The sequence below is a fragment of the Lygodium microphyllum genome, chromosome 11, assembly GCF_053477565.2.
Source record: "Lygodium microphyllum isolate KBCC chromosome 11, Lygodium_microphyllum_v1.1.10, whole genome shotgun sequence".
Classification (NCBI taxonomy): Eukaryota; Viridiplantae; Streptophyta; class Polypodiopsida; order Schizaeales; family Lygodiaceae; genus Lygodium; species Lygodium microphyllum.
The window spans coordinates 99964403-99989502 of record NC_141145.1 but is presented as its reverse complement, the minus strand read 5'-3'; the positions used below and the strand labels follow the sequence as shown (position 1 = coordinate 99989502).

At 43.5% G+C, this 25100-nt stretch overlaps 1 protein-coding gene across 2 annotated transcripts in view; it reads right to left on the bottom strand.

The window, feature by feature from the left end:
• NRPA2 (nuclear RNA polymerase A2) overlaps positions 1-18857 on the bottom strand; it is an 87475-nt gene extending 68618 nt beyond the window's left edge. For both annotated transcript variants that reach the window (XM_087687910.1, XM_087687911.1), the window contains exon 1: positions 18597-18857. In XM_087687910.1, the coding sequence (XP_087544036.1) occupies positions 18597-18801 (205 nt within the window). In that variant the 5' untranslated portion in view covers positions 18802-18857. The remainder of the gene's footprint in view (positions 1-18596) is intronic.
• Positions 18858-25100: the final 6243 nt, after the last annotated feature.

The window sequence follows — 25100 nt, the reverse complement described above, 5'->3', positions numbered from 1 at the left end:
ACTAAGGATACATCGCATTTAGCACAGCCAAGTCCTATTTAGAGGACTCAAGGCCCTATTGCACACATTCATTATGTGATCACCACTCTTGGACTCTTGGCCCGTTCGTTAACACGTTCATACATCCGAATGGTGTGGGCTGTGTTGAGAAACCCTTCACCCTTCATCTGCAATTTGTGTTTTTTGCATTTAGGGTTTGCAGCCCCAAAAAGGGGCACCACCCTAGACTGACTATGCCTATTGATAGGCCACTCTCTCACTCATTCTTCACGACTGATTCGTTCAATCCGTCACTGTCAGAGTGTAGCAATGCGGAAGCGTAGGACAAAGACTGAGAGAGAGTGAACACAAAGAGAAGAGAGAGAAAGAAAAGGAGACGGTGTAAACACAAAAAATCTGCAGTGTAGTATGTTGTATAAGAGTGCAGAAATACACAAGGGGGCAGAGGAAATATCTGTGTATGTCTCCGACTTGATGACCTCGATCTCTGTCAGCCCAAGCACAGTTTGTCTCAGCCAACAGATCTCAAGATCAGAATATGATCACAATGTGCTGAGGGACTGCTATATAGAGCAAAAAAGAAAAGGTCAAAAAAGACTAGGTCAGCTGCATTAAATGCAGCCGACGGACATAAATCTGTCTGACTGCTGCAAACTGTGCCACGTGGCACCTTGTCCGACCTGCTAACGTGGCATCCCCTGTGACTGCACTCTAGCCGTACTGCTCTACCCACGACTGTACAGGGAATGACTCTCTAACACCCCCTCTAAAATCCTGGACAGGGTAGAAAATTGAGGGATCAAGAATGTTGCCGAAGAAAAGCCTGGAGAAGCACCTTCATGAACAAATCTGCAAGATTATCCTCTGTCTTGCAATACTCCACATCAATGGTCCCATCCAAAAGCTTCTCCCGAATGAAGTGACACTGGATCTCAATGTGCTTCATCCGGGCATGGAATACAAGATTCCGCACCAAGGCAATGCAACTCTCATTGTCACATCGCAGAAGAGTAGGACGAGTCTGGGGGCCGCCAAGCTCCTCCAACAATCTCCGAAGCCACAAAACCTCACATGTGGTGGACGACGCAGCCCGATACTCCGCCTCAGTAGAAGAAAGGGCTACCGTGGGCTGCTTCTTGCTACTCCAAGAGATAACACCTATACCCAAGGTAAAAAAAGTAGCCTGTAGTAGACCATCGGTGGTCCACATCGCCAACCCAATCCGAGTCACTCCAACCTGCAAGAACCAAATCAAAAGCATATGTACCTACAAGATAAGAAATCCCTAAGTCAGAAGTCTCCCCCTCAAATACCAAAGAATCCTCAGGGCAGCCTGCCAATGCACCTATTTGGGTTCAGTCATGAACCCTGCCAAAAGACCCACAACAAAACAAAGATCAACACCAGTGTTGAGAAGCCAAATCAAGGATCCAATCAACTAACGGTAGCGTGACGCATCCATCACGGGAGAACTTGAGTGTAAAGTGGCCTTCCAATTCGGATCCATAGGAGTAGTAATGGGCCGACAAGTCTCCATCTCAAAAGTCGCCAAGAGCTCCTGAATGTACCTCTGCTGAGAGATGAAAATCCCCCTCTGAGACTGATAAATCTCATGACCCAAGAAGAAATTAAGAAGCCCCAAATCTGTCATCTCAAATGCCTCATGTAAAGCTGTCTTGGTCTCTCGGACCTTCTGTGCATGATCCCCTGTCAAAATCAAATCATCAACATGTAACACAAACAACACACGACCAACCTCGGAAGTGTGCACATAAAGCTACGGATCAGCCTTGGTGTGCCGATATCCCAGCTTCGACTGAAGAAACGAGCCAATCTTCTCGTTCCATGCACACAGAGCCTGTTTGAGGCCAGACAAGGCCTTCTTCAACTATAAACTTTCCCATCCGAGGATCCAAAGCCAGGAAGCTGCTCAACATAGATCTCCTAAGGGTCAATTAATGCATGGGATCACTTTGGGTTGCAAATGGCCTAGCCAATTAATTTTTGGATGGGCAAGGTCAATTTTCTGGGCATGGATTAAGGGCTAAATTAATTTTCAGAATTAATTAATTCTGAAAAGTAATTAAATGACTGAAAATTGCTGAAAATGGATTAAGAAAGCTGCCACTTGGCAAAACTTTCCCATGCAAGTGCGGAAAAGGCTAAATAGGGCTGAAAGGAGAGGGAAATCTCCTTTTTTCATTTTGGAGCTATTGGAAAGAGGTGTTGGACTATTGCTGCTAGCTTTTGGGGCCAATTCCCAGCCCATTGGAGACCATTTTGGTGATGAAGATTGCATATTCTTGACCTTGGGAAGCTGACAATTGCTGCTGATGCACTTTCTCATGAAGATCACAATCTCTGATGCTCCTATTGTTGTTGGTGCATCCGTTTGGGGCTGGTACAGTAGGGCAGCAACTAATTTTGATCAGTTCTTCGTGACAAATCTCAAAATTTCCTCTCTTTACAACATTCTCTCATCTCCTTCAGCCTATGCTCAGCCGTTCTCAGCAATTCTCAGCCATTTGGAGGAGATTTCAGCCATTTTTTGTGGGCTCATTTGTAATTTCTGCAGTAAACCCCAATTTACAACAGAAATTAGGGTTTAGCAATCAACTTGGGATTCGTGCCAGAGATTAAAGACTCGGGGACTGAAATCAGCAGCTGATAATTAAAGATTATCAAGGGATTTCAGGAGCCAGCCCATCCCGAATTGATTTGGGGCAGCATTTGGCCAGTCAAGGGCTGAATTGGAGAAGAAGTCCTGGGTGAATCAAGGGGTTAATGACCCAAAAGGCTTGCTGGTCATTTATGACAGCAAGAGCAATTGGTTAGCAGGAGGAGATTGAAGAATCTCAAGTTGTACTCCTTCCAATTGAATAAAAGCTTCAAAAATACCGCAAAGGGCGCCAGTTTTGGGGCCAATAGGGAGTCTACTGTCCAAGAATGTTATGGTAAAGTGTGTATTTCATTTTATGTTTATTTATTTATTGCTATAATTAACTCTTAAATCAGGTTATCACCACCCATTCCAAAAAGGAAGGCTGGTTTTAGAGCTATAGCCAACAAAAACTTGTCGTCGAGAAGCCGCCTAAAACCTATCACGCTGCTCTTCGGAATGTGCACATAAGCGTCACACCCAAAGATCCTGAAATAAGAGATATCAAGCTTAGTCCCGAAGTAAGCCTCAAAAAGTGTCATCCTGTCAACGGCCGAAGTGGGAGATCGATTGAGGATGTGAACTGCGGTAGCCATTGCCTCGGCCCACAAAAACTGAGGTGTCTGTCGGTGCTTCATCATGGTGTGCGCCATCTCGATCACACTTCGGTTCTTCCGCTCCAAAATGCCATTCTCTTGGGAAGTGTTGGTGTTAGCAAACTCCTGGTGAATGCCCCTATCTGCACAAAAATGAGCAAACTCATTAGACATAAATTCACCTCCATTGTCTGAACGCAAGGTCTTCAGTCGCCGGCCAGAACGGTTCTCCTCAAAGAAAAGCCAATCCTTGAAGTGAGAGAAAGTCTTCGACTTCAATGTCAAGAAATAGGCCCAAGTCATCCTGTTGTAGTCATCTACAATCAACATGAAGTACAAGCTCCCTTTCAAGGACTCGGTCCTCATCGGGCCACAAAGATCCATAGATACAAGCTCCATGGGTGAAGTAGACTGCCTAGAAGCTTTGTTGGGAATCGCATCCCGATGCAATTTCCTATGAATACAGGAGACACATGGTTGATGGCTCACCACTATGTCCGCCAATCCTCGGACAAACAACACTTGCGACACCTTCTGAAGGTACTCGTAGTTCAGGTGGCCAAACCGAGCATGCCATAGCTCGAACTATGTCTGAGAAGTAAGAAGAAGAGAAGTAAGAGCTAAAGAAGACTTCAATTTGTAGACACCATTCTCCTCATACCCTGCAGAGAGAACCTTCCTCGATCCACAATCAAGGACTCGAACAGCATCACTATCAAACTCCACCAAGAGGCCAAGAGCACAAATCTTATGGACCAAAAGTAAATGATACCCCAAACCTAGCACATGCAACACCTCAAAAGTGTGGGTACCACCACATCCATCTGGAATAAGCTGCATCTCACCCCGCGCAACTATAGACACAAAAGAGCTGTCTCCAATGAGAATCTGCCCACGCAAAGGTTGCAAATGCGAAACACCAACAGGAGTCATGTGCTGTAAGGCACCATTGTCCACAATCCACTCTCGAGCCTGGAAAGCTGTCATCGCAGCATCAGAAGTCTTCGGTGTAGAGTCCTCAATGACTACTAAGTGTAGAAAAGCAGTTGATGAGGATATACCCACCGCTCCAGAATCCTTTGTGTCCTTCTTCTTGGTATCCCTCTTGTCTTTGTCAAGGCAATCCTTCTTCCAGTGACCGGTCTTTCCACAAATATGGCAAGTCGATTCCTTCTCCTTGTCCTTCTTGGATTTGTTGTCCTTCTTCTTCTTCTTTTGGTCCTTCCCCTTCTTCTGAGAGGCTTAACCAACCAATGTCTCCGATTTGGAAGCATTATGTCTCTTCAATTGTTCCTCCTGGTCCAAAACCATAGGAACCAACTCTTCCCACCGAAGAGTCGACTCCCGCCCTAATGCAATAAGAGCGGAATAAAAGGTACCGAATCATGGTGCCAACTGGGACAGTAAAGTGATCACCATGTCTTCGGAGGAAATAGGCTTCCCCGCATTTTGAACCTGCATCTGAAGCTGCCAAAGCTTGTTGATGTGTTCCCGAAACGGAGAAGACTTATTCACGAACAAGGTCCGCATCTGCACCTCCAAAGAAACCCTCTTCATCAGGGTCATCCAGTTGTACATCTAGTCAAGCTCCAACCATATCTCAAGCCACCGTCAAGTACTCGATGTGAGCTATCATGGCAATGGTGCAAGACAGAAACAGAAACAGAAAAGATCGAATCCTGGTATTCAGTTTGTCCCAATGAGACTAGGCCCTAGTCAACTACGCACGAGCATTGAAAGAGAGTTTGGGCTCATCCCTCACCGAGGGCCTGTTAATCTCCTCCGTCACCCATTCCGCCAAATCATAAGACTCCAAAATGGCCAACATCATCACCCGCTAGATGCGGTAATTGTCACCATCAAGCTTTTGATCCGATGGAAGAGCTGGTCCTGTCCATGATCGCCTAGAACTCCAAATCAGTCTCTATAGACATGTTAATCTGCAATACCTACACAAACACAAAATCAACCCCCTCTGACTGTGAAAATGCAGCCTTCTAGGGCTGGTTCCTCCGCTGCCCAAACTTTCTTTACCTGCCGGAGGCGATGAAAAGATAAAATCTGCAATGGAAGGCCTCAAACACAGCCTTCCTCCCCTTCGAACAACAATAACCTGCAGCAAATTCACCAATTAGACTCCTTTCCCGCATGCCCACGTTTGCTTCAGCCTTGATCCGATGCGCAGCCCTCCAGCTCACTCTCGAATCCTAGAAATGCAGCCTTGTGTCGCGCTAAAATCTCCTCTTCGAATAGGCTCAGCCCTCAATCAATCCATCTTCACTGCTCTGATACCATGTCAGAGTGCAATGATGCGGAAACATAGGACAAAGACTGAGAGAGAGTGAACACAGAGAGGAGAGAGAAAGAAAAGGAGACAGTGTAAACGCAGAAAATCTGCAGTGTAGTATGTTGTATAAGAGTGCAGAAATACACAAGGGGACAGAGGAAATATCTGTGTATGTCTCCAACTTGATGACCTCGATCTCCGTCAGCCCGAGCACAGTCTGTCTCAGCCAACAGATCTCAAGATCAGAATATGATCACAATGTGCTGAGGGACTACTATATAAAGCAAAAAAGAAAAGGTCAAAAAAGACCAGGTCAGCTGCATTTAAATTTGTCCGACTGCTGCAAACTGTGCCACGTGGCACCCTGTCCGACCTGCTGACGTGGCATCCCCTGCGATTGCACTATAGCCGTACTGCTCTACCCACGGCTGTTCAAGGAATGACTCTCTAACAATCACCTCTTCTCTCTAGCCTCTCCATTGCCCTCACACCCCTTCGGGAGGACATTGCGGTTCGTGGTTCATGGCTGTCTTCATCATCTTCCTTGTGCTACAGCACCCTTGTTCCCTTATATCACATTCACTCCATGATTCAAGTCTTCATCATTCCATTAATCAGAGTTTCTTCTCTCTTCCCTTCTATTCTCAGTGTTTGTCGAGTTCACTCTCTGTTCCTCCCCGCAAACCCTATTGTCTCGCTAGTACGCCATCTTTTGACATGGTATTAGAGTTGGATCTGCTCACCTAGCAACGAAGATCCTCCACTCCAGTGAAGGCAAAGACCAGTGGCGGATTCAGCATCCACTTCTCTTCTTCTTCCGCTACATCAACACTTTTTTGGCAGCTATTCTAAGCTGCATTTGCAGCCTGCAGCACAACCAAACTAGCACGAGGCTCAGCCTAGCTTGCGTTTGCAGCTAGCTCACCTCTGCCTGCTTTGCGCAGCTCCTGGCGGCTGTCTTCTACTGTTGGCCTGCTCCGCCCTTTATCCTGGCGGCTGTTACCTATCAGCCAACAGCTCAGCTCCTACTACCGACAACTACACACAATCTGCCTGCGTTTTTCAAGTGGCTGCTGTTGGCGGCACTAGCTGCAGACTGGCGGTTCTGCCAAGCCAACTGACGGTTCTTCCTTCTGCTGATCTGTGTTTACAACAGGCGGTTCCCCCTATCTCCTTGCATTTGCACAAGCTGCTATTGGTGGCTCAGCTAGTCAGCTGGCAACACAATCAGCACTATTTTTTCTCAGTTGATGGCTTTTTCCCACAACCGGCGGTGGCACCATAACTGCTGGTGGTTCTTCCCAACCACTGGTGGTTCAACCCACTTCCAACCCTTCCTTACCCTTCCACCCCTTGAGGCGGACATTGTGGCTTGTGGTTTGTGGCTGACCTCTTCCTTCTTCAGTAAGGCACATTGGTACCCATGGCTTCTTCCACAATAGATGACCAATCTAATGGGTGTTCCTACTACGGCACGAATGGTCATCCCACCAAAGACAGTCAACTTTGACCTTTACTCCCCACCCCCCTAGAGTATATGCGTCTCCCACCTAGTACTTCTTGTGCCACCTCTCCTTTCTAGGCCTCAGAGATCGTTCTGCATTGGCTATCAAAGATTATGCTCAAGGCAATAAGCCGCAACCGACAGGCACTAAGTCCTTTCAAGCACACGAAGGTATCCGACCTTACAAGGCAATAAGCTCTCCTAGAGACCACCCCATTGTGCGTAGGTTTCCCCCACCCACTTCCGAGTATAGTGGCTTCCACCACCCACACCTCCACAGCCCACTCTCCTGAGAGCCCAGGACTATTACCCACCCTTGGCTCATCCTCAGCCTCCTTCTTCCCCACCCTCTTCCACTCAAGTTCAAGAGGCCACTTCTGGGTGCTTTCCGGCTTCTTCGTCCGAGCCCAAGATACCTTCTTCGACACAACCGGCGGCACTTCCTTCGTCATCTAATGCTTCACAATCCGTGAGCCATGAGTGGTTGGATTCCCTCTCTCTCAGACTGAGATTCAAAGGGAATTTTCTTACTTCGCCCTCCTCAGAGGGGGCTTCCAGTTCTTCTTCGGCTTCACAGGGGGCTCCTACTTCTACTCCTTCCGATTCAGAGAGGGACCCTATGTGCCATGAAGTTCTTCACACACCACCTTCTTTCACTTTCGAGGAGTGGCTCTCCTTTGAGCAATCATTTTCTCTACTAATACCCAGGATCTAGAGGATCTTCCTAGATCGGGGCCCTTGGGTCTTCAGTAGTGACTTGGTGGCTAGGCCTTCGTATACCTTCCAGCATGGAGACACTGAGCTAGCGGCTTCTCTCCCAAGGTTGAGTTTCTGGTTCTACAGCTCATCCAATCTTTGGACTATCTTCAAAGGTCTCCTTTCACGTGGTATTCTCAAATTACAAGGTGGATCTTCTTCGTCCCTTGGTCAGCATGGAGCCACCTCCCGAGATCGAGTACAAACATATCCTTATGGTTCACGGCACCACACAAAGTCCGACATTCCTCCTATTTATTGCATGTTTTCATCATCTTTGTACTAGGACGCTTGGACAAGTGAACAATTTCCCCACGAGGGACGCTGTCTAAGTGGCACCTATTGCATGAGCATTCTTCAGCATGTAGCATTCCATCTCCACCTCACTCTTCTCTTTTTCACCTTTTTGGGCTTGAGAGGGGGTGTTGAGAAACCCTTCACCCTTCATCCGCAATTTGTGTTTTTTACGTTTCTATGTTTTGTGTTTAGGGTTTGCAGCCCCAAAAAGGGGCACCACCCTAGACTGACTATGCCTATTTATAGACCACTCTCTCACTCATTCTTCATGGCTAATTCGTTTAGTCCGTCACCTCTTCTCTCTAGCCTCTCCAATGCCCTCACACCCCTTCAAGAGGACATTGCGGTTCATGGCTCGTAGCTGTCTTCATCGTCTTCCTTATGCTACGGCACCCTTGTTCCCTTGTATCACATTCACTCCATGATTCAGGTCTTCATCATTCCATTCATCAAAGTTTCTCTCTCTTCCCTTCTATTCTCAGTGTTTGCAGAGTTCACTCTGTGTTCCTCCCCGCAAACCCTATTGTCTCGCTGGTACGTCATCTTTTGATAGGCTAGTGGTATGGGACACTAGTTCTTGGGATGCAGTCATGACCCGAAGTGTTGCTAGCTCCTAAGCTCAAGGGTGAGCCCATTTGGCTCTATGGTTGGGAGGCCTCAAGCAAGTCTAATGTCCTATCCATTTATATTTATGAATATAGCTTGTGTCGTGTCTCATGTGCAAGTTGAATCCCAAAAGGACTTTCCATTGGTATTAGAGCATCAACTTGCAATCAAGCACAAGATTCAATAAGTTGCACAAAACCACTTTTGCTTACGGAACCGTAATGGTTCACGCCTGATAGGTACGCTTTTATCTTGTTTAGGGTTGTATGGGACGTTGGTAGCGTGAGGGGCGTGCATGAGATGCATATGTTGTGGGTGGTGGATATGACAAGGTATGTTTCTTGTCCAATATTGATGTTTGGATTTTTTGTTGAGGTGATGCTTGTGCACAAGAGTTTCAATGGCTGTGGTGATTGGAGCCAAAGGAGTTGCCACTCCAAAGGCTATGGCACACCATCATTAGTAGCTGAACTCTGGTAGCATTCAATTTTAGTGTCATCATTTAATGTTGATTTGGCATATTTTGGCTTATTTACTGCAGATTTTTCTGATTACAGCTTTGTGTATTTTTGGGATCAGCTCTTATCCACTATGTGTGAACTCTAGTGTTTAGTCTATGCTATTGGTTTGTTTGGCTATACTCTCTCTCCTCCTCTTCTTTCCTTTACTTCCTATTCCGGATACCGGTGCATAATTTGCCCTTCTTCGTTGCATCTCCAAAGAAGTTCTTCTGACAATCACCGCCTGCAAGACTTCTCCCACAATTTGGGCAAAGCTTCAAATGTTGTACAAGGCTCCTTCATCTATGCATACCGTCACCCTCTATGGGCAGCTCCAACAAATGAAGTTCGAGCCTAAGGATACTATTTGGTCTTTCTTAGTTCGTGTCACACAAGTACAGGACCAGCTTCGCCACATCTAGTTTGCCCTTCTAGAGGCTCATCTTATGGGGACTGTGCTCTACAACTTACAAGCTCCCTCTAGTGTTTGATGTAATGGCCAATGCTTTGTGGCCTCAAGCATCATCAACACCCGTCAATTTTCTACAAATCCTCCATACTGCTTGAGCATGAGATGTCTTTGTGTTTATAGGGCAGGCTTCCATTGCAATCTCGTGGCTCCAGTGAGGCCTTTACAACTTCACAGAGGGGTGACAAGAAGAAGTCAAAAGCCCATTGCTATCACTATGGTAAGAAGGGCCATTTACGCAAGGATTGAAAAGAGTTAGTGGATTCAAGGAAGAATAAGAAGAAGAAGAAGAAGAAACAAGATCTAGACTCCTCTGTTGATTCATCCTCTACCTCAAACTTCAACTCAAATCCTTTGGCCAAGGCCAAGACCAAGGCGCAAACAAGATCATCTTCTTTAGACCATGAGAAGGGCTTGCCAGTCCTCCTACTTTCTAGTACAAGTGATATGGTCATCCTTCACGACTCTCCAACGCCAAAAAGGGAGTGTGAGAGGGTGGTCAAGTGGGGTAGTTGAGTCTCATCTATACAAGTATACAGGTACACAGGTTCCAAAGAGGGACTTCCTTGATGCATCAATAAACATATGGCATGTTTGAAATCCTCAAGCTAGGATTGCCATCAAGGTTCATGATGGGCTATTACTTGACAAAGAGTATGATTGGCTCCTAGTCCAAGCTTACATGAGGGAACACTTTGGCGATATTGGCCAAAGGCAAGGAATCCACAGTCATGTATGTTCAGAGGCATTTTTGACAAGATGGTCTTATATGCTACTGTGAGACATTGTTGACAGACAAATATATATATTCCAACTCCTCTCTATTTTTGAAAAGCTGGTATGATCGACATCAACATCAAGTTCTCTCCGAGGGACCTTGGTGGTGGCTGGATCACCCCCTACTTGGATATTTATGGTCTTGATTTGGTGGTTCTTTGTTGTGTGGACTCTAATTAGACTTTATCATTGTAACATTGTATTGTATCAAAACACCCATTATCTGAGAGAGTGTGTTAGTAGTCCAAATAGTTCATGTGTGAGACTGACCTATGCCAAGCATGGCTAGGTATATTAGGCATTCTATTATGTTATTTATGATGCTTATTTGGAGCATTTGATGCTGGCCGATCTGCTCCTATATTGGCTTTAATTTGTCCTTTATATGTCAACCTTCAGGCTCCCTTCTCATTCAATCACATCATCACCTAAAGGTTCTGTGGAGAAAGGGAGTCAATGCTAGCGCCTATGAACAGTGACTCACTGTTGTATGCATCATTCTCGTGTTTGATATATGGATTCCATTTCCCGAGCATTCTTCTGAATCCTCTTCTTTGCAGTGTTCTTCTTTGTTTTCTCTTTCTTCCTCTTCTATCTTGTGTTCAACAATTTATTTCAGCATTTGTTTGTGCTTCCATTGCTACATCCACTTCTGACATAGCTACCCCCATCATATGACCCCCATTGAGGACATTTTCATCTCCCGAGCCCTTGCAACTTGGCGAGCCTGAGTTGGAAACAACTCCTTGATCAAGAATCGAGCTTAAGGTCGCATTAGTTTTGCCATTGACCGAGCTCGAATCGCACTACAATGGATGATGTATACTATGTCCCCCAACTTGGGGTGACGAACTTGTTATCTGTTTAGCAGCTTTGTCAGTTGGGTCGAGTAGTCATTTTCACAACGACCATAGTCAAGCTCCTTGACTCTCAAATTGGTTTACTGATTATTTGCAATGAGGCACAACCTAGTGGCTTGTACCACATGACACAATTTCTTTCCAAGCCGACAGCCGAGGGCTCTGAGTTTCACCGCTTCAAAGCTTTAGCCACTGCATGGAAGCCTACAAGCACTAAGCCTCTTTGCCATTTTCACTTAGGACATCTCGGATGAGACTTTCTTTATGAGTTGTCACATTGATAGATGGTTGACGACCTTCCACGCCTAAAGTTATCACGGGATATCTATAAAGCTTGTCAACTCGAGAAGCAACACCATATCCCATTCCCTCATCAATAGTCTTTACATAGAGCTAAGGCACCTCTTAGATTGATTCATATTGATCTTTAAGGGCCAACATCCATCGCCACCTTAAACGGCGCATTGTACTTTTTTATTGTGGATGATCATATTTTAAAAGCCAAGCTAAAGGCTGATGAAACTTTAGACAAGTACAAGGCTTTCCTTGTGGCACAAGGGTTTCGATAGAAGTAAGAAATTGACTATAAAGAGATATTTGCTCCTATTGCACGGTTGGCATCATTTCGTATGTTGGTTGTGCTAGCTGCTCACTACGGTTGGCCAATCTATCAAGTGGACATCACAAGTACATTTCTGAACGGTTATCTAGAGAGGAGAAAGTCTATGTGGAGAAACCTCCTAGATTTTCTTCTGCTAACCAGGAGATAAGGTCTTTTGCTTACAAAAAGCTCTTTATGGGCAAAAGCAAACACCATGGTCTTGGTTCCAAAGAATGGATGAGTTACTTAGAACTCACGAATACCATTCTACCCCTTATGACCCAAGCTTATATATCCGCATTACTTCAAAGGGGATCAACTATATCTTGCTATACATAGATGATTTACTTATCACTAGCTCAAATTTTATTACCATAGCAAAAACCAAGGCTCAACTTTGTTCTACTTTTGAGATGACCAGACCTTCGTTTGTGTCATCTTACTTTTGAGATGACTAGACCTTGGTTTGTCATCTTACTTTTTGGGTACAAAGGTAATTTGATCTGGTGTACATATTCTTATGGCCTGACTTATGGTTCCGGTTTATGTTTGCATGGATACACTAACTATGACTGGGTAAAAAATCTTGACAAAGACATCCCATGGTGACTACCTCTTTACCTTGTATATGGCACCCATCTCTTGGGCCAGCCGTAAGCAAGAGATAGTGGCAACTTCCATGGTTGAGACTAAGTATAGGGATCTCTTTGATGGTACCACAAAGGCTATCTACTTAAAGAGCTTTCTAGTGGCACTTTGGTTTCCATGCGACACTCCCATTGTTGTCTGCTATAATGACCAAAGTACCATTGCCCTTGCGGGCAATCCAATCATTACACCACAAACACGGTATGTGGAGGTCCACTTCCACTTCACCAAAGAGCAAGTTCAGCTCTGCACCATTTACCTACAGTTTATGCCTTCATCGAACAATTTTGCAATCAATCAATCAATGCTTCAATATTTATTACCCAGGATCAGCTTGGGTACACCCTCCCCTACTTCTTTACCTTGACAGGGAGAGGTTAATTCCCTCCAACTTTCCCTTCCAATTTAAGAGGTAAAAGTTTTCACCTCTTGGTGGTGACACGATGTTGTTTACAGTTTCTTTCTTAAACATTATGTATATTCTACTTTGTATCTCCATCCACATCATCAAAATGACATGATTGTAAAAGGACGCTTGGGCAAGTGAACAGTTCCCTTGTGAGAACACTATCCAAGTGGCACTATTGCATACCATTTTGCATGAGCATGATCACACCTACATTGTCTCCCCTTGCTTGCTAGCTTGCTTTTTATCCACTTTTTTTGCCTCTTCATATACTCACCATATTTGCTTTGCGCGCCCTTAGTCTATTCCTTTGTAATTGACACCCCATAGTGATAAGGATAGCTTGCTTATTTTATGAAAGCGTATTCAATCTCGTTTTTGCGAGTTTCAAGTCCTCTAGCTTTGTTGTTCGCAAAGGACATCTCAACTGAAGCTACCCATCGCTGTCTACATTCATCAGGCGTCTGTTTTCAATCTCCCACGCAGGTTTTCTCATTAGTCTATTAGTGCTAGCTATCACCTCTCTCGTTGGAGGGCTGTGTTTAGCCTAACCTAACAAGAGGTTGCATTTGCTGTCTCTGCTGCTTGGCTATCATGTACTGGCTACATTTGACCATTACTACTGTTGCCCTACACTTCATCATCAACAATCTACATTTGCCATTTTTTTCTCTCCTCACTGCCTATCCAACATTGATCTAGCATCACTATTTGCTGTGTTTGTTGCTCTCCGATGCTCAAAGATTGCCTTGTTGCTTTTCAGAATTTATCAAAAGTACAATACACTCTCCCACTCATCACCTCTTCCTAAGTCCTTGAGATGCGAGAGTTTGGGGTACAGATTTCATTCCCTAGACAATATGTTTGCTACATGAGCACTGTATATTCAATAATCATTCATTCAAATTTCCATTAATGCATTGTCTCTGAGTTACCCTAACTATGTTCTTTTGAGTTTATGCTTTGTCGTACGCTTTCATTTATGTTTTTGCATTAGGGTATTTCTTCACACATGGGACTAAACAATCGCACCGGACCGTTTATCTTGATTATTTAGCCAAGTGGAAAAACCACCTGGAGGCAAATGCTAATTGGGAGTTGACATGGTCATTAAAGAGTCATTTTTCCCACTTCAATCCTGAGGATATTGCCAAGGAAAGTAATCAGTTATAAGAGGGAACTGTAACATCCTTGGACATTCCTCCTATTTATAGGACTTGAGGCCCTATTGCATATATTCATTATGTGATCACGAATCTTTGGGTCTTGGCCCATTGACCAACACGTCTATACACTAGGATGGTCCAGGTTGATAGTTATGGGACCCCAGCTCTTAGGGCGTGGCCATGACTCAAATATAGTTTGTGTCCTATTGCATTTGCAAGTTGGATCCTAAAAGGATGTTTCACTCCTATTGCCACATCTTTGTAAGCTATAGATAGCTTACCAAAAGAAATCAACATATCAATCCCACTTCCAAAGGTCAGATCAAATCTCTATAAGCATGTATGTGATCTTCCTTGAGGACTCCATCAACCTTCAAGCATTCTCTCTTCCACTCCAATTGATGCTTCCAACAAGGCACACCACATGATTCACCCCATCTTAGCCTATGCAAAACTAGGAAGGAGAAAGGTTTGTAATTCTATGGAAAATGATAAAGGAGATCTGCATTTAGCTGGAGTGACCTGTCCCAATGCAGCAACACCGCATTTTGGAGGGCAGAATGCTGCATATCTCATGGAGATGCCTGTGCAACAAGCTTCATACATCAGCATGGCAGTATGGAACAGTCTTTGGGAAGTAGAATGGCTGAGAACTCTTGCATCTAGGTGCGATGCAGCCACGTGGGTGCCTAAGCAGCAATGCATGCTGTTTGGAGCAGTAAAAGGGTGGCAGCAGTTGGAGGGGTTGGAGTAATCGAACCCGGCTGTCACAAGCTACAATTGGCAATAGCATGGCAGGTTAACTATTTTGAGAAAACTCCTCAAGACTCAATTTAATCTGAATTTAATTGTTCTTTTGGGAGAGCCAATTCCTCAATGATTGAAGGTCAATTTTGTACTGGCCAGCTGCTCTTCATTGTGATCCATATGAGTGTCAATATACATCAACCTGTTGTTCATGGTATCATCTCATCCTCCAGCACCCAAATCCCCCCCCCCCCCCCCGCTCCCTTTTTTCATCAAGTCTACAACTCCACTCTAACTACATTGAAAGTGGCTCGCTTGAGCATTCATTGTAAATTGCTCATTTCATTTCATTCTCTTCATGATAAATTCATTGGTGTACTCTCTATGCTTTCTATTAGCTCTTTTATTCTCACTTATGGTGTTCTCTTTGACAGCTCCAATGGCTAAGCTAATCACCACTAGCTCAAAAATTGCAACAGCAGCTCTCTCCTCCTCTCCTAACCTCCACAATGCTAAAATGAGGTTCCAACAACCTAAAAAAGCCCTTTCCTCTCTTCCATGAGAAGGTTTTGCCAAGTGGCAGCCTTCTAATTGCCTAACGCATTCTAGAATTTATTAGTTCTTTCTCAGAAAATAATTTTACCACCAACAATTCAATTGTCTAGGCCAATTTTCATCCAAGTATTCCTAAGCATTTATTAGCCCTTGAATTGACACTAATTAGCAGGTGGAAGCACTTGGGTGGCAGCATATACAAGAAACACGGCCTCCAAATGAAGCACCAGTAGCATGGAGACAAGCAGCTAATGCAAACACAACCTCCTGAGGTGATATAGCAACAAGAAGTAGATCCAAGTTACAGGGCAGAGGCTGAAGATGATGGTGACAACCTGGAGATTAAGGATAGCCATAGAAACAGAGAACGGCCGTTCTGGCCTGTGGGAACGGCCTAACGCGTTCCAGACCCTTGGAGAAGGTGAAACAACCAAGGAACGTTCCTTGCCGTTCCCTACCATTCCCTGTCGTTCCCTATTTGGAACGGCTGTTCCACGCCTGTTGACCAAAAATTTACATTTTTTTACATTTTTTCTTTGTGCTTGTATCACACTCCTACCACATATTCACCCATCTCCAGCGCCTAATGTGCACACACTAATCTCCCATACACACTAATCTCTCTCTCTCTCTCTCTCTCCCCAACATAACACGTGGGGCCCCATGAACAGAATATAAATAAAACAATTTGTCATCAGCTGGAATATAGACGCTCATCAGCTGGAGAGAATATAAACGAAACAATGTATCATCAGCTAGAATATAGATGCTCATCAATGGAATAACGAACAAGGACGATCATCATGAAGCATGTCAATATCAACATCCAAAAGTAATGTTGATGTTGAAATGTAGAGAGAGAGAAAGAGAGAGAGGAAGCTTATCTACTAAGTGGCTCTCGTAAGCTACCAGGTTTCTAAACAACCTCTCTATATCATCTCCCACTCTTATTTTGGGCAAATACAGAATGGCCTTCTCTCTTTCGCTCTCACTGAATATTCAAAGTGTCAAGACAGCCCACAAGCCAATCAGGAGTCCATGCAAAGTTCAAATTTGATGCATTATGAACTCTTGCAAATCACAATCAAATTTCTGCCTATTCTCAATTCCAAGGTAATCATCCATTCATATTGTCTAATTTCAAGGGAAACTGGGATAGTTGGAGCAATTCAGAGCAATTTGGAGCTATGGGGGTAATTGAGTCAATTTTGGGACATTTGGGTCAATTTAGAGCATTGAGGGGTATTGGGGCAATTAATGGGACGTTCTTTGGGTTGGGTCATGCAGGACATATTTGGGGCACTTAAGACATGTGACGTTCCCCCCGTTCCCGTTCCCCCACCTTGGGCGTTCCCCACGTTCCAAAGGGTCCCGTTCCCGTTCCCCATTCTAGGTAACTATGATGATAGCATTGCTTGGTAGGGGGCAGTAGCTAGTGGAAGGTGAAGATGAAGATGATGAAGAAAAGTTGGCAGCCTTAGATGAGAGAATTGAGATGAAAGTGCACTGAGTCCCCTTTTATAGAACATTATGAGACAATTGTCCTACTCAAGTGGCATCTAAAATGTAAAAACCCTTTTTGGGACTGATTTCAGGGCCAAAACAATATGATAATTCGGAAGGCATGAAAGGCAATTTGAGGTATCTTTACATATTTGCTTCCCAAATAGCAACTCTCTCTTAGGTCTCCTACACCATTATGTTCAATTTGATCAAGTGGTGATACATCAAGGCATACATCAGCAACGGCAAGTTGCCAAATGTGCTGGAACCTGCTTAAAAATCTCAAAGGCCAATCAGAAATCAAAGCATCAATGTACCAAATACATATTCACAGCAAACAATTGGCTGTTCTTACATTCCAGGAAAGGCGTTTTGTCTTTTTCTTTTTTTCAATGTCCTTGCTACAATAACCTTTCCTATGGCAAGGTGCTATAATAGATATCCGTTGCTTTCTGAACTGTACCCAATCAATATGCATTTGATTTCCTTTTCCTAAAGTTTCTCTCACTATTCTAAAAGCACAAATCTATAAGCAAGACACCCAATTATCTGCATATAAGAGACAGCTGGCTTTCAGGCATTCCATCCCTTGTAGGACAAAATAGTATTTGATGCATGCACCACATTAAGTGACAATTCAGCTTATAACAAGCTATTGTAGTCACATCCAACCAAATTTTGTTAGGCCAAGACTCCCCTTTCAACATAATCTAGCCATCTCCATTAGCGATCAATTCTTGCCCTCAACAACTCCATTTTCTTGTGTGTATGCAGTGCATTGATGTATGATCTCACAAGGAGAGAGATACAACAAAATACCCCAAACTAACAAAAAAAGACATATATCCCCCCACCAAAAAACAAAAGAAAAATCGGTACAAAGGGTAACCAAATTGCAATTACCACTATTTTATGCCACAGTAAGGAATGAAAAACCCCAATTCGGCTTCTTCACTTCTTGGGCGGGTTTTTTTGCCAAACAAAACAAGCAAAAGTATGGCAATTTTCTAGAATTAAACATTCGGAAACTTCAAAATGGCAATCATTTTGCTTGCAAATGAACAATTTCACATTGACTTTACAGGTCTCTTAGCCTGAGAAAGAATCTTTATGAGCATTTTATGCATGTACACACCAAACCCAGCCTATCGATACTAAAGCTACCTGTGATCTTTGACAAAAATGTGCGGAGAAATATAAAAAGTTATGCTTGCAAAGCTCAAGCTAATGCATATAATCAAACGAAATGTGCTTATTGATGCTTGAGCTATGTATGAACTTCATCTTCAGGTGTTTTTGGAAGGGGGTAAGTTCTGAGGCTAGCAAACTCCTCAAAAAGATGACTTTGAGCAAATGCACAATCCTACCACATGCGCTTACTGATACTTGATCTTCATCTTTTTAACTTATTTTGGAGCTTGTGAAATCATGTGTTTCCTTATTTTTCAAGCTTGATCTTCATTTTCAGATGTTTATGGAAGGGGGGGAAAAGGTTTCTGGAGCTAGAAAGTTTCTCAAACGGCTGACTTTGAGCTGATGCAGGCCCTTACCAAATGCGTATACTGATACTTGATCTTCATCTTCTTTCCCTATTTTCGAAGCATGTAAAATCGTGTATTTCCTAGAGAATGCAGGAAGGAAGGTACTCAGGTAGGATATTGCGCAGCTTGGTGTTGGTGGAAGGCTGGGTGACTTCGATGGGCCTGAGGCGAAGGGCTGACTGCTGCAGCCCGTGCTCCACGAAATAATTGAAGGACTCGACGTGAGGCCGGACCAGCTCCTGCATCGCGGCTGTCGCGTCGCCAGAGAAGCCCTCATAACCGCCATATCCGTCGCCGCCGCGCCTCTTACCCGTGGCCCCCATACAGGACTCCTCTCAACAGAGGTTTAAGGCTCGAGAGGTGACAAACGTTTTTGAAAAGGAGGTTTTAAAGCCTTCGAGAGGTTTTATCGCATTCGTTGTGGAAAGAAGGTCTAACCAGACATTTGAAAGGGCTTAATCAACATACCACATGCTAATCTCAGTTCTATGAGTATCATTAGCCAAGCCTATAATTTCAAGGTTAGGAGACTTAAAGTCAGCTCTATGAACTTCATTCGCCAAGCCTATAGTTAGGAGACTTAATCAACATACCACATGCTAATCTCAGTTCTATGAGTATCATTAGCCAAGCCTTTAATTTCAAGGTTAGGAGACTTAAAGTCAGCTCTATGAACTTCATTCGCCAAGCCTATAGTTAAGGTGAGAAATCTCAATGTGTGTTCTATGAATTTCATTAGCCAAAGCCTAATCAATTTTCCGCACATTTGAAAGGTCAATTCAACATGTAAGATTAGGATGAGGTTGATGTCACATCTCTGAATGTCATTAGCTAAGGCTTCAATCTAGGTTATAGCTAGAAAATCAAAGCTAGTATTTTATATACAAGATCAAACACACGGATTCGATATTCCCATTTAATTAACCATATAAGGTTAAGAGCCTAATGTCAATTCTATAAATATCATTAGCCAAGAAGTCAATTAAGGTTATAGCTAGACCACCTTATGAAAATCACATTATCAAAAGATTTAATCAAGTCTACAAATTAGACAACAAATCAAAGTTGCTATTGTATATACAAGATCATTTATATTGATCATGTGTCCCTAATTTTCATATTGAAAGAGGACAACAACAGTCAAAGTTTATCTACCAAATCTCAAAAAACTAAACACAACAACCATTCAAGATGGCTACCCTTTTGTATTGAAAACCATGTCTTAATTTAGTATATTGATTGGGTGTCCACAATTTTCATACTGTTGACTGTTGAAAGAGGGTGGCAAAAATGATTTGGCAATAATCAACACCTTCACTATGCCTAAGAACATCATCACTCTAGCATTCAATGTTGTAATGATCATGATTCAATTTTCAAAATCCCTAATTCTTTTGTATGCAAATATTATTATCCCTTTTATTTCCCCTTTCACTACAACCTATTGGTCCTTCTCTCTCCTTTGTCAATGGACTCCACTGACAATTTGAATGGTATTTGGATAGCCAAAGCTCTAATGCACTTGGCCCTAGCATAGGGTCATTGGTATGCATGTGGAGTGTAATGTCCGCGCTCCCGCGTAGGAACCACCACCCCCCCCCCCCCCTTTTATTAAAGGAAATTCAGATTTTTTTAAATCCTTCCCCCCATCATCGCCAGACATGTGGCAGGGGGAAGGAAGAAGAAGGCGGCAGATGACGTGGACGAGGGGAAGATGACGAGAAGGAAGAAGTAGTCAGCGTGGAGGAAGGGGAAGACGACGGGGAGGAAGTAGTCGACGTGGAGGAAGGAATCGACACTAAAGAAGACAAAGAAGACAATGGTGGCGATGATGTCGAGGGGGAGGCCACGTGGCCCACCCCCCCCCCCCCAAGCCACCTCGCCCAGATAGGGAGTAAGAGGAGGGGCCCAGTGTCACGCCTACCCCCCACCAATCGTAAAGAAAGAAGAATATACTACTTCCTTTTCCCCCTTGCTGCCGAAAGAAAGAGAGGGAGAGAGAGAGTGAGTGAGTGAGTGAGGGGAGGGGGAGGGAGGGAGCGAGAGTGAGAAAGAGAGAGAGAGAGAGAGAGAGAGAGAGAGAGAGAGAGAGAGAGAGAGAGAGAGAGAGAGAGAGAGAGAGAGAGAGAGAGAGAGAGAGAGGAGGGAGAGAGAGAGAGAGAGAGAGAGGAATATTCCAAGGTCCTTCTCTTCCTCTCCTTAGAGGGTGACCACACGTGTTTGTTCTTCTCCCCTTTTTCCTGCGAGTTTAACCCCCCATCACAATAGAGGAGAGTCACCCTGACATGCTATCTCTCCGACGAGAGAGAGAGAGAGAGAGAGAGATTTATAAGTCGGAAATATGGCCCCCAAACGGAGGGAGACAGGCACCAATGGTAATCCTACATCCAACAATGTAGCCACCAACCAAGGTGTTATTGCTAATACGAATACAACATCGAGGATGGATAATTCGTATCCGAATATCCAGGTACTAATTGCCATCTCCGTTGTTCATTGAGACATAGGTTATATCAATTTGGTATGCACATGAGTTCATTTTAACAAGTAATATGAATTTATTTTTCAATAGTTAATGAACTCATATGGGATTAAAGGATAATTCTTTCCCCAACCATAGATGACCTTGCATAGATTTATACATATGGCGCATTGAGGTTCGCACAAACCCTTGTACCCAAACACAATCATTGCATCCCAGTGCTATGCAACAAAATCATATGTAGCGTGAAGAGCATGTAAGGTCACCTTGAGGGTTATGCACCTAGATGGTACATGCATGGAAAGGATTATACGAAAGTATACATCGATGGTACACGAATTGATCTTGTATTAAAGTCTTGCATCCATCCTATGAAGGTTTCGCATAAAGTAATGGTCAAGGAGTTTATCTTGTGCTGCCAAACCATGAGTTGATTACAACTCGCACAATAATTCAGGGAATTATTTTACATTGGAAGATAGTCTTGCATCATTACAAATTTGTCTCACATTCCTTGCCTTGGGAGAAAGGAAGATAAGGTCAAGTTAAAAGTTTCGCATAGTATTGTGCTAGGGAAAGACTAAAAGATAAATATCACTTAGAGAAGAGGCATAAATGCTCTTGCTAGATTGATTATCTTGCATTGAAATGATAGGACTTACGTCTTGTACAGTGTTTGAAACCTTAGCATATGCCTTAGCCGAAAGAAGGGTGTGTTAAGTAAATTTTACATAGAATCGGTCTTTGATCCCATGGGGGAGAGCAGATGTGCGATGGAAATGTTATCACGTCTATTCTTGCATTGTTTCAAAATACAATTGGTTTTTTTGGTTGTTAAAGCATGCTTTTACATTCAACAGTTTGTTGGATTGCGGTTTGGATGATTATTCCAAGTGCTTGTGATTATTGGAAAATTCATGGCAAGGATCTGTGATGACAAATTGTCATGAGGGTAAAGAAATGTTTTCTTAGAAAATGATATTAGGGTTGATTGCCTTAATTGTGCTTGATTCTTAATTGGATTAATTAAGGAAATGATATTTTGCACAGGTGGAACATCTCCAAGGTCACACCGCGTTTCAACCCGGGAAGGGCATTGCTCGATTCACGGGCCGAAGGTCGAGTGGTGAAAAGGTAAACCACAGAAATGATGTCTCACTCCTAGGCCGCTTGTGGGTCAGGTGGACCTCTGGATACCCCTTGTCTAGTCCTGAATGAAGTTGAAGACTGCCGTGGGCCCAACGTCTGAGGCGTTGGAAGATCCTATTCTAGATATAAGGATGGAAATTATGGTGCCATGTGATTTGGACCGGGTACTTCTGTAGGGCAGAAGGGAACATATAATTTCTCCTATATGGGCAGGAGACAAAGATTAACTTAAGGATAAGTTAAGGAATTTGTTTGCCAAAAGGATTGCTTGCTTTGTTTTCGTGTCGGTGCTATAAGTTACGCGAACAAACCCTATTCCCTTAAAGGCCTAATTAAGGAAGTTGATTTTGAATGTCACACATAAATGTGATAAGACCTAATTAAAAAACTAAAGCTAAGGGAAGCACGTGGGCGAAATCCTCAACGGGTCCATCCTACGGCAGGGTGGTCCTAGAGAACTAGGAGGCTTCTCACAAGGTTTTACCAGCGCTCGACCCTTAAAAAGTGTTAGGTTGAAAACCCTTAGAGAATTGGGAGGCTTCTCACAAGGTTTTACCTGTGCCCCCGACCCTTAGAAAGTATTAGGTTAAAAACCCGATTCGTGCCATTTTAGGGGATCAAAATGGGACTATGCCCCACGGGTAGAGAGGTTGAGCAGTGCATTCCCTCTCATTTTCCATTCTCCTTGAACCAAGTGCGGCATGGATCTGCTTCGGCTTGGGTATCTTTACGTAAAGTAGGATGTCCAAAACCCGATGCTAGAATGCTGTTAGGAGACCTTGACCACTAGGAACCCAGATTTCAAGGCAATCCTAGTGGGTTTGTCCACGAATGTTCTGTTGCGAGGCAGGGACTCGAGAAACCCTAGGCAACAAACCCCATAACATTCCATGGGAGTGCCGGGTAGCGTTTGTTATAAGATCTAAGATACACACTCGACCTTCTTATATACTTAAAAGATACATGGTAAATATTATGTTGGCATAGAGAAAGAATGTGTGAGAGAAAAGAAAGATGTAGAGAGAGAGAGAGAGAGAGAGTTTGACAACACACTAGGGACTGGAAGATAGGCCAGTCCCCCCTCTTGTGGAGTTATGTTATTGACAAGGATCAAGCTCCTCCGTTACACATAAACCAATTCTTAACTTGTAGATCTTGGGAACAAGATCACGGTTCCTTGCATAGTAAACAACCTATTAAGACTTGCACAACTTGGAAGTTGGCACCTTTTGATCCTTCTTGAGTCTCTCCTTCTCTCCTACACAAGATGTTTAGGGATCTCCTCTTGGAGCTTGATTTCAGCATAGCTTCCGCAGCACTTGCACCTTCTCTCCTCCTCTTGCATGCACGCAAAGTGATGCTTCCTTCACCTCTCTCACACCCAAAGGGAGCCTCCTCTTTTATAGGCTTCAAGAGCTTCTCTTCTTGGAGAGAGACTTGAGTGCCAAGATTGGAATGGTTGATCTTCATGCAAGATGTGACTGTTCCAGGACCTACTCTGCAACACCAATTTCGAAATAGCTCTCTGTGCATTGCTTGGATGGAAAAACGTCCAACATGAAAGTTGTAGGTCTCGCCGTTTTTTATGATACTTGCGGACCATTTTTAGAGATTGGATTTCTATTGCGAGATATTTCAAAAATGGATTCACCATGTCTATTTTAAGAAAAATAGCTTTTTAAACTCTATTCTTAACTTATGGTCCATGCAACCACTTTGAGCCATAGATAAGGAGAGTTCATTAGATTGCCTTGGGCCTCAACCTTAAGATTGACTTGCACACAAAAGCTTGTGTCATCTTAGACCTTAGAAAGAGAAAATCACTTCTCTCCTTACTTCCAAAGGATCACGTCTCTCGTCTTTCTTAGTGAGAGAATTACCTCTCTTGTTTTTCTTAGTGAAATAATTACTTCTCTCCTTAATTCATTAAGAGAGAAAAGACCTTAAACCTTGACTTGTAAGGGAGAGAATGACCCCAAATGATACAATGCTCATTATACACAAGGTTCCTAGGCGTCCCCGGATGCACACATAAATATATATACACAATGCTAATGTACTTTCTCTTCTTAGAACTCAATCCATCTTCATTTATGTGTAACTCCTTGATTCTTGTGTGCACTCTTTACCCTTGGTAGACACTTCCTTCCCCCTTCATAACTTGTACTGCTTGTACCAAATATCCCCATCATAGTGCTCTGATCACCCCATTAAGTGATGCACTAGGAATACTCGTCTCTCAATGGTCTCATGGCCACGCTAGATCATCATCAACACTTAAAGAAAAGTGAGTCATTAGTTTATTGATATAAATTTACTAAATAGAGAATGTGTAATAAGCAATCAATTTAGTGATAGCGTTGCTTAGATTCGTCTCTCGATGGACCGCTAAAAATGTGATGGACAACCAATAGGCGGACGCATTACATGGAGGGACTTGAAATCCCTTTGTAAACTATGGAAAGGATGATCATGGGGGTAATAGACTTGTTAGGATAAATTAGCTCTACATTTACAACTATCAATATCTCGTACAATGACCATAACACTACAAATTATAGCCCTCCAAATGGTTATGGTACATCTTCCTACAACTTGAGGTTCTCTTCCTTGCCTCCTCCTCTCTTTCCTCTCCTAGCTACCCTTTTGATGGAAGCCACAAGAGCACAATTCAAATAGGGAGAGAACAAAAAGAGACAAGTAGTGGTACTAATGAACAATGAACTCGATGGGGGTGTGAGATAGTACAAGGGTGTCTATTGATAGACAATAGCGAGATGCCACATAAGATCAATCAAGATGCCACATGTGACTAACTAGTTGCATTAGATGGGCAACTGAACAACTAACCATAGTTCCCAAAAAGAGACCCTAGACCCAATGCCCCCCTAAACTCTTGTGGGCTCACAAGTAGATATGTTTTGGGATGCTCCCAAATGACCACTCCAAAAGATGGGGTCTCAATAACAAAGTAGCAAATGTGAGATCAAG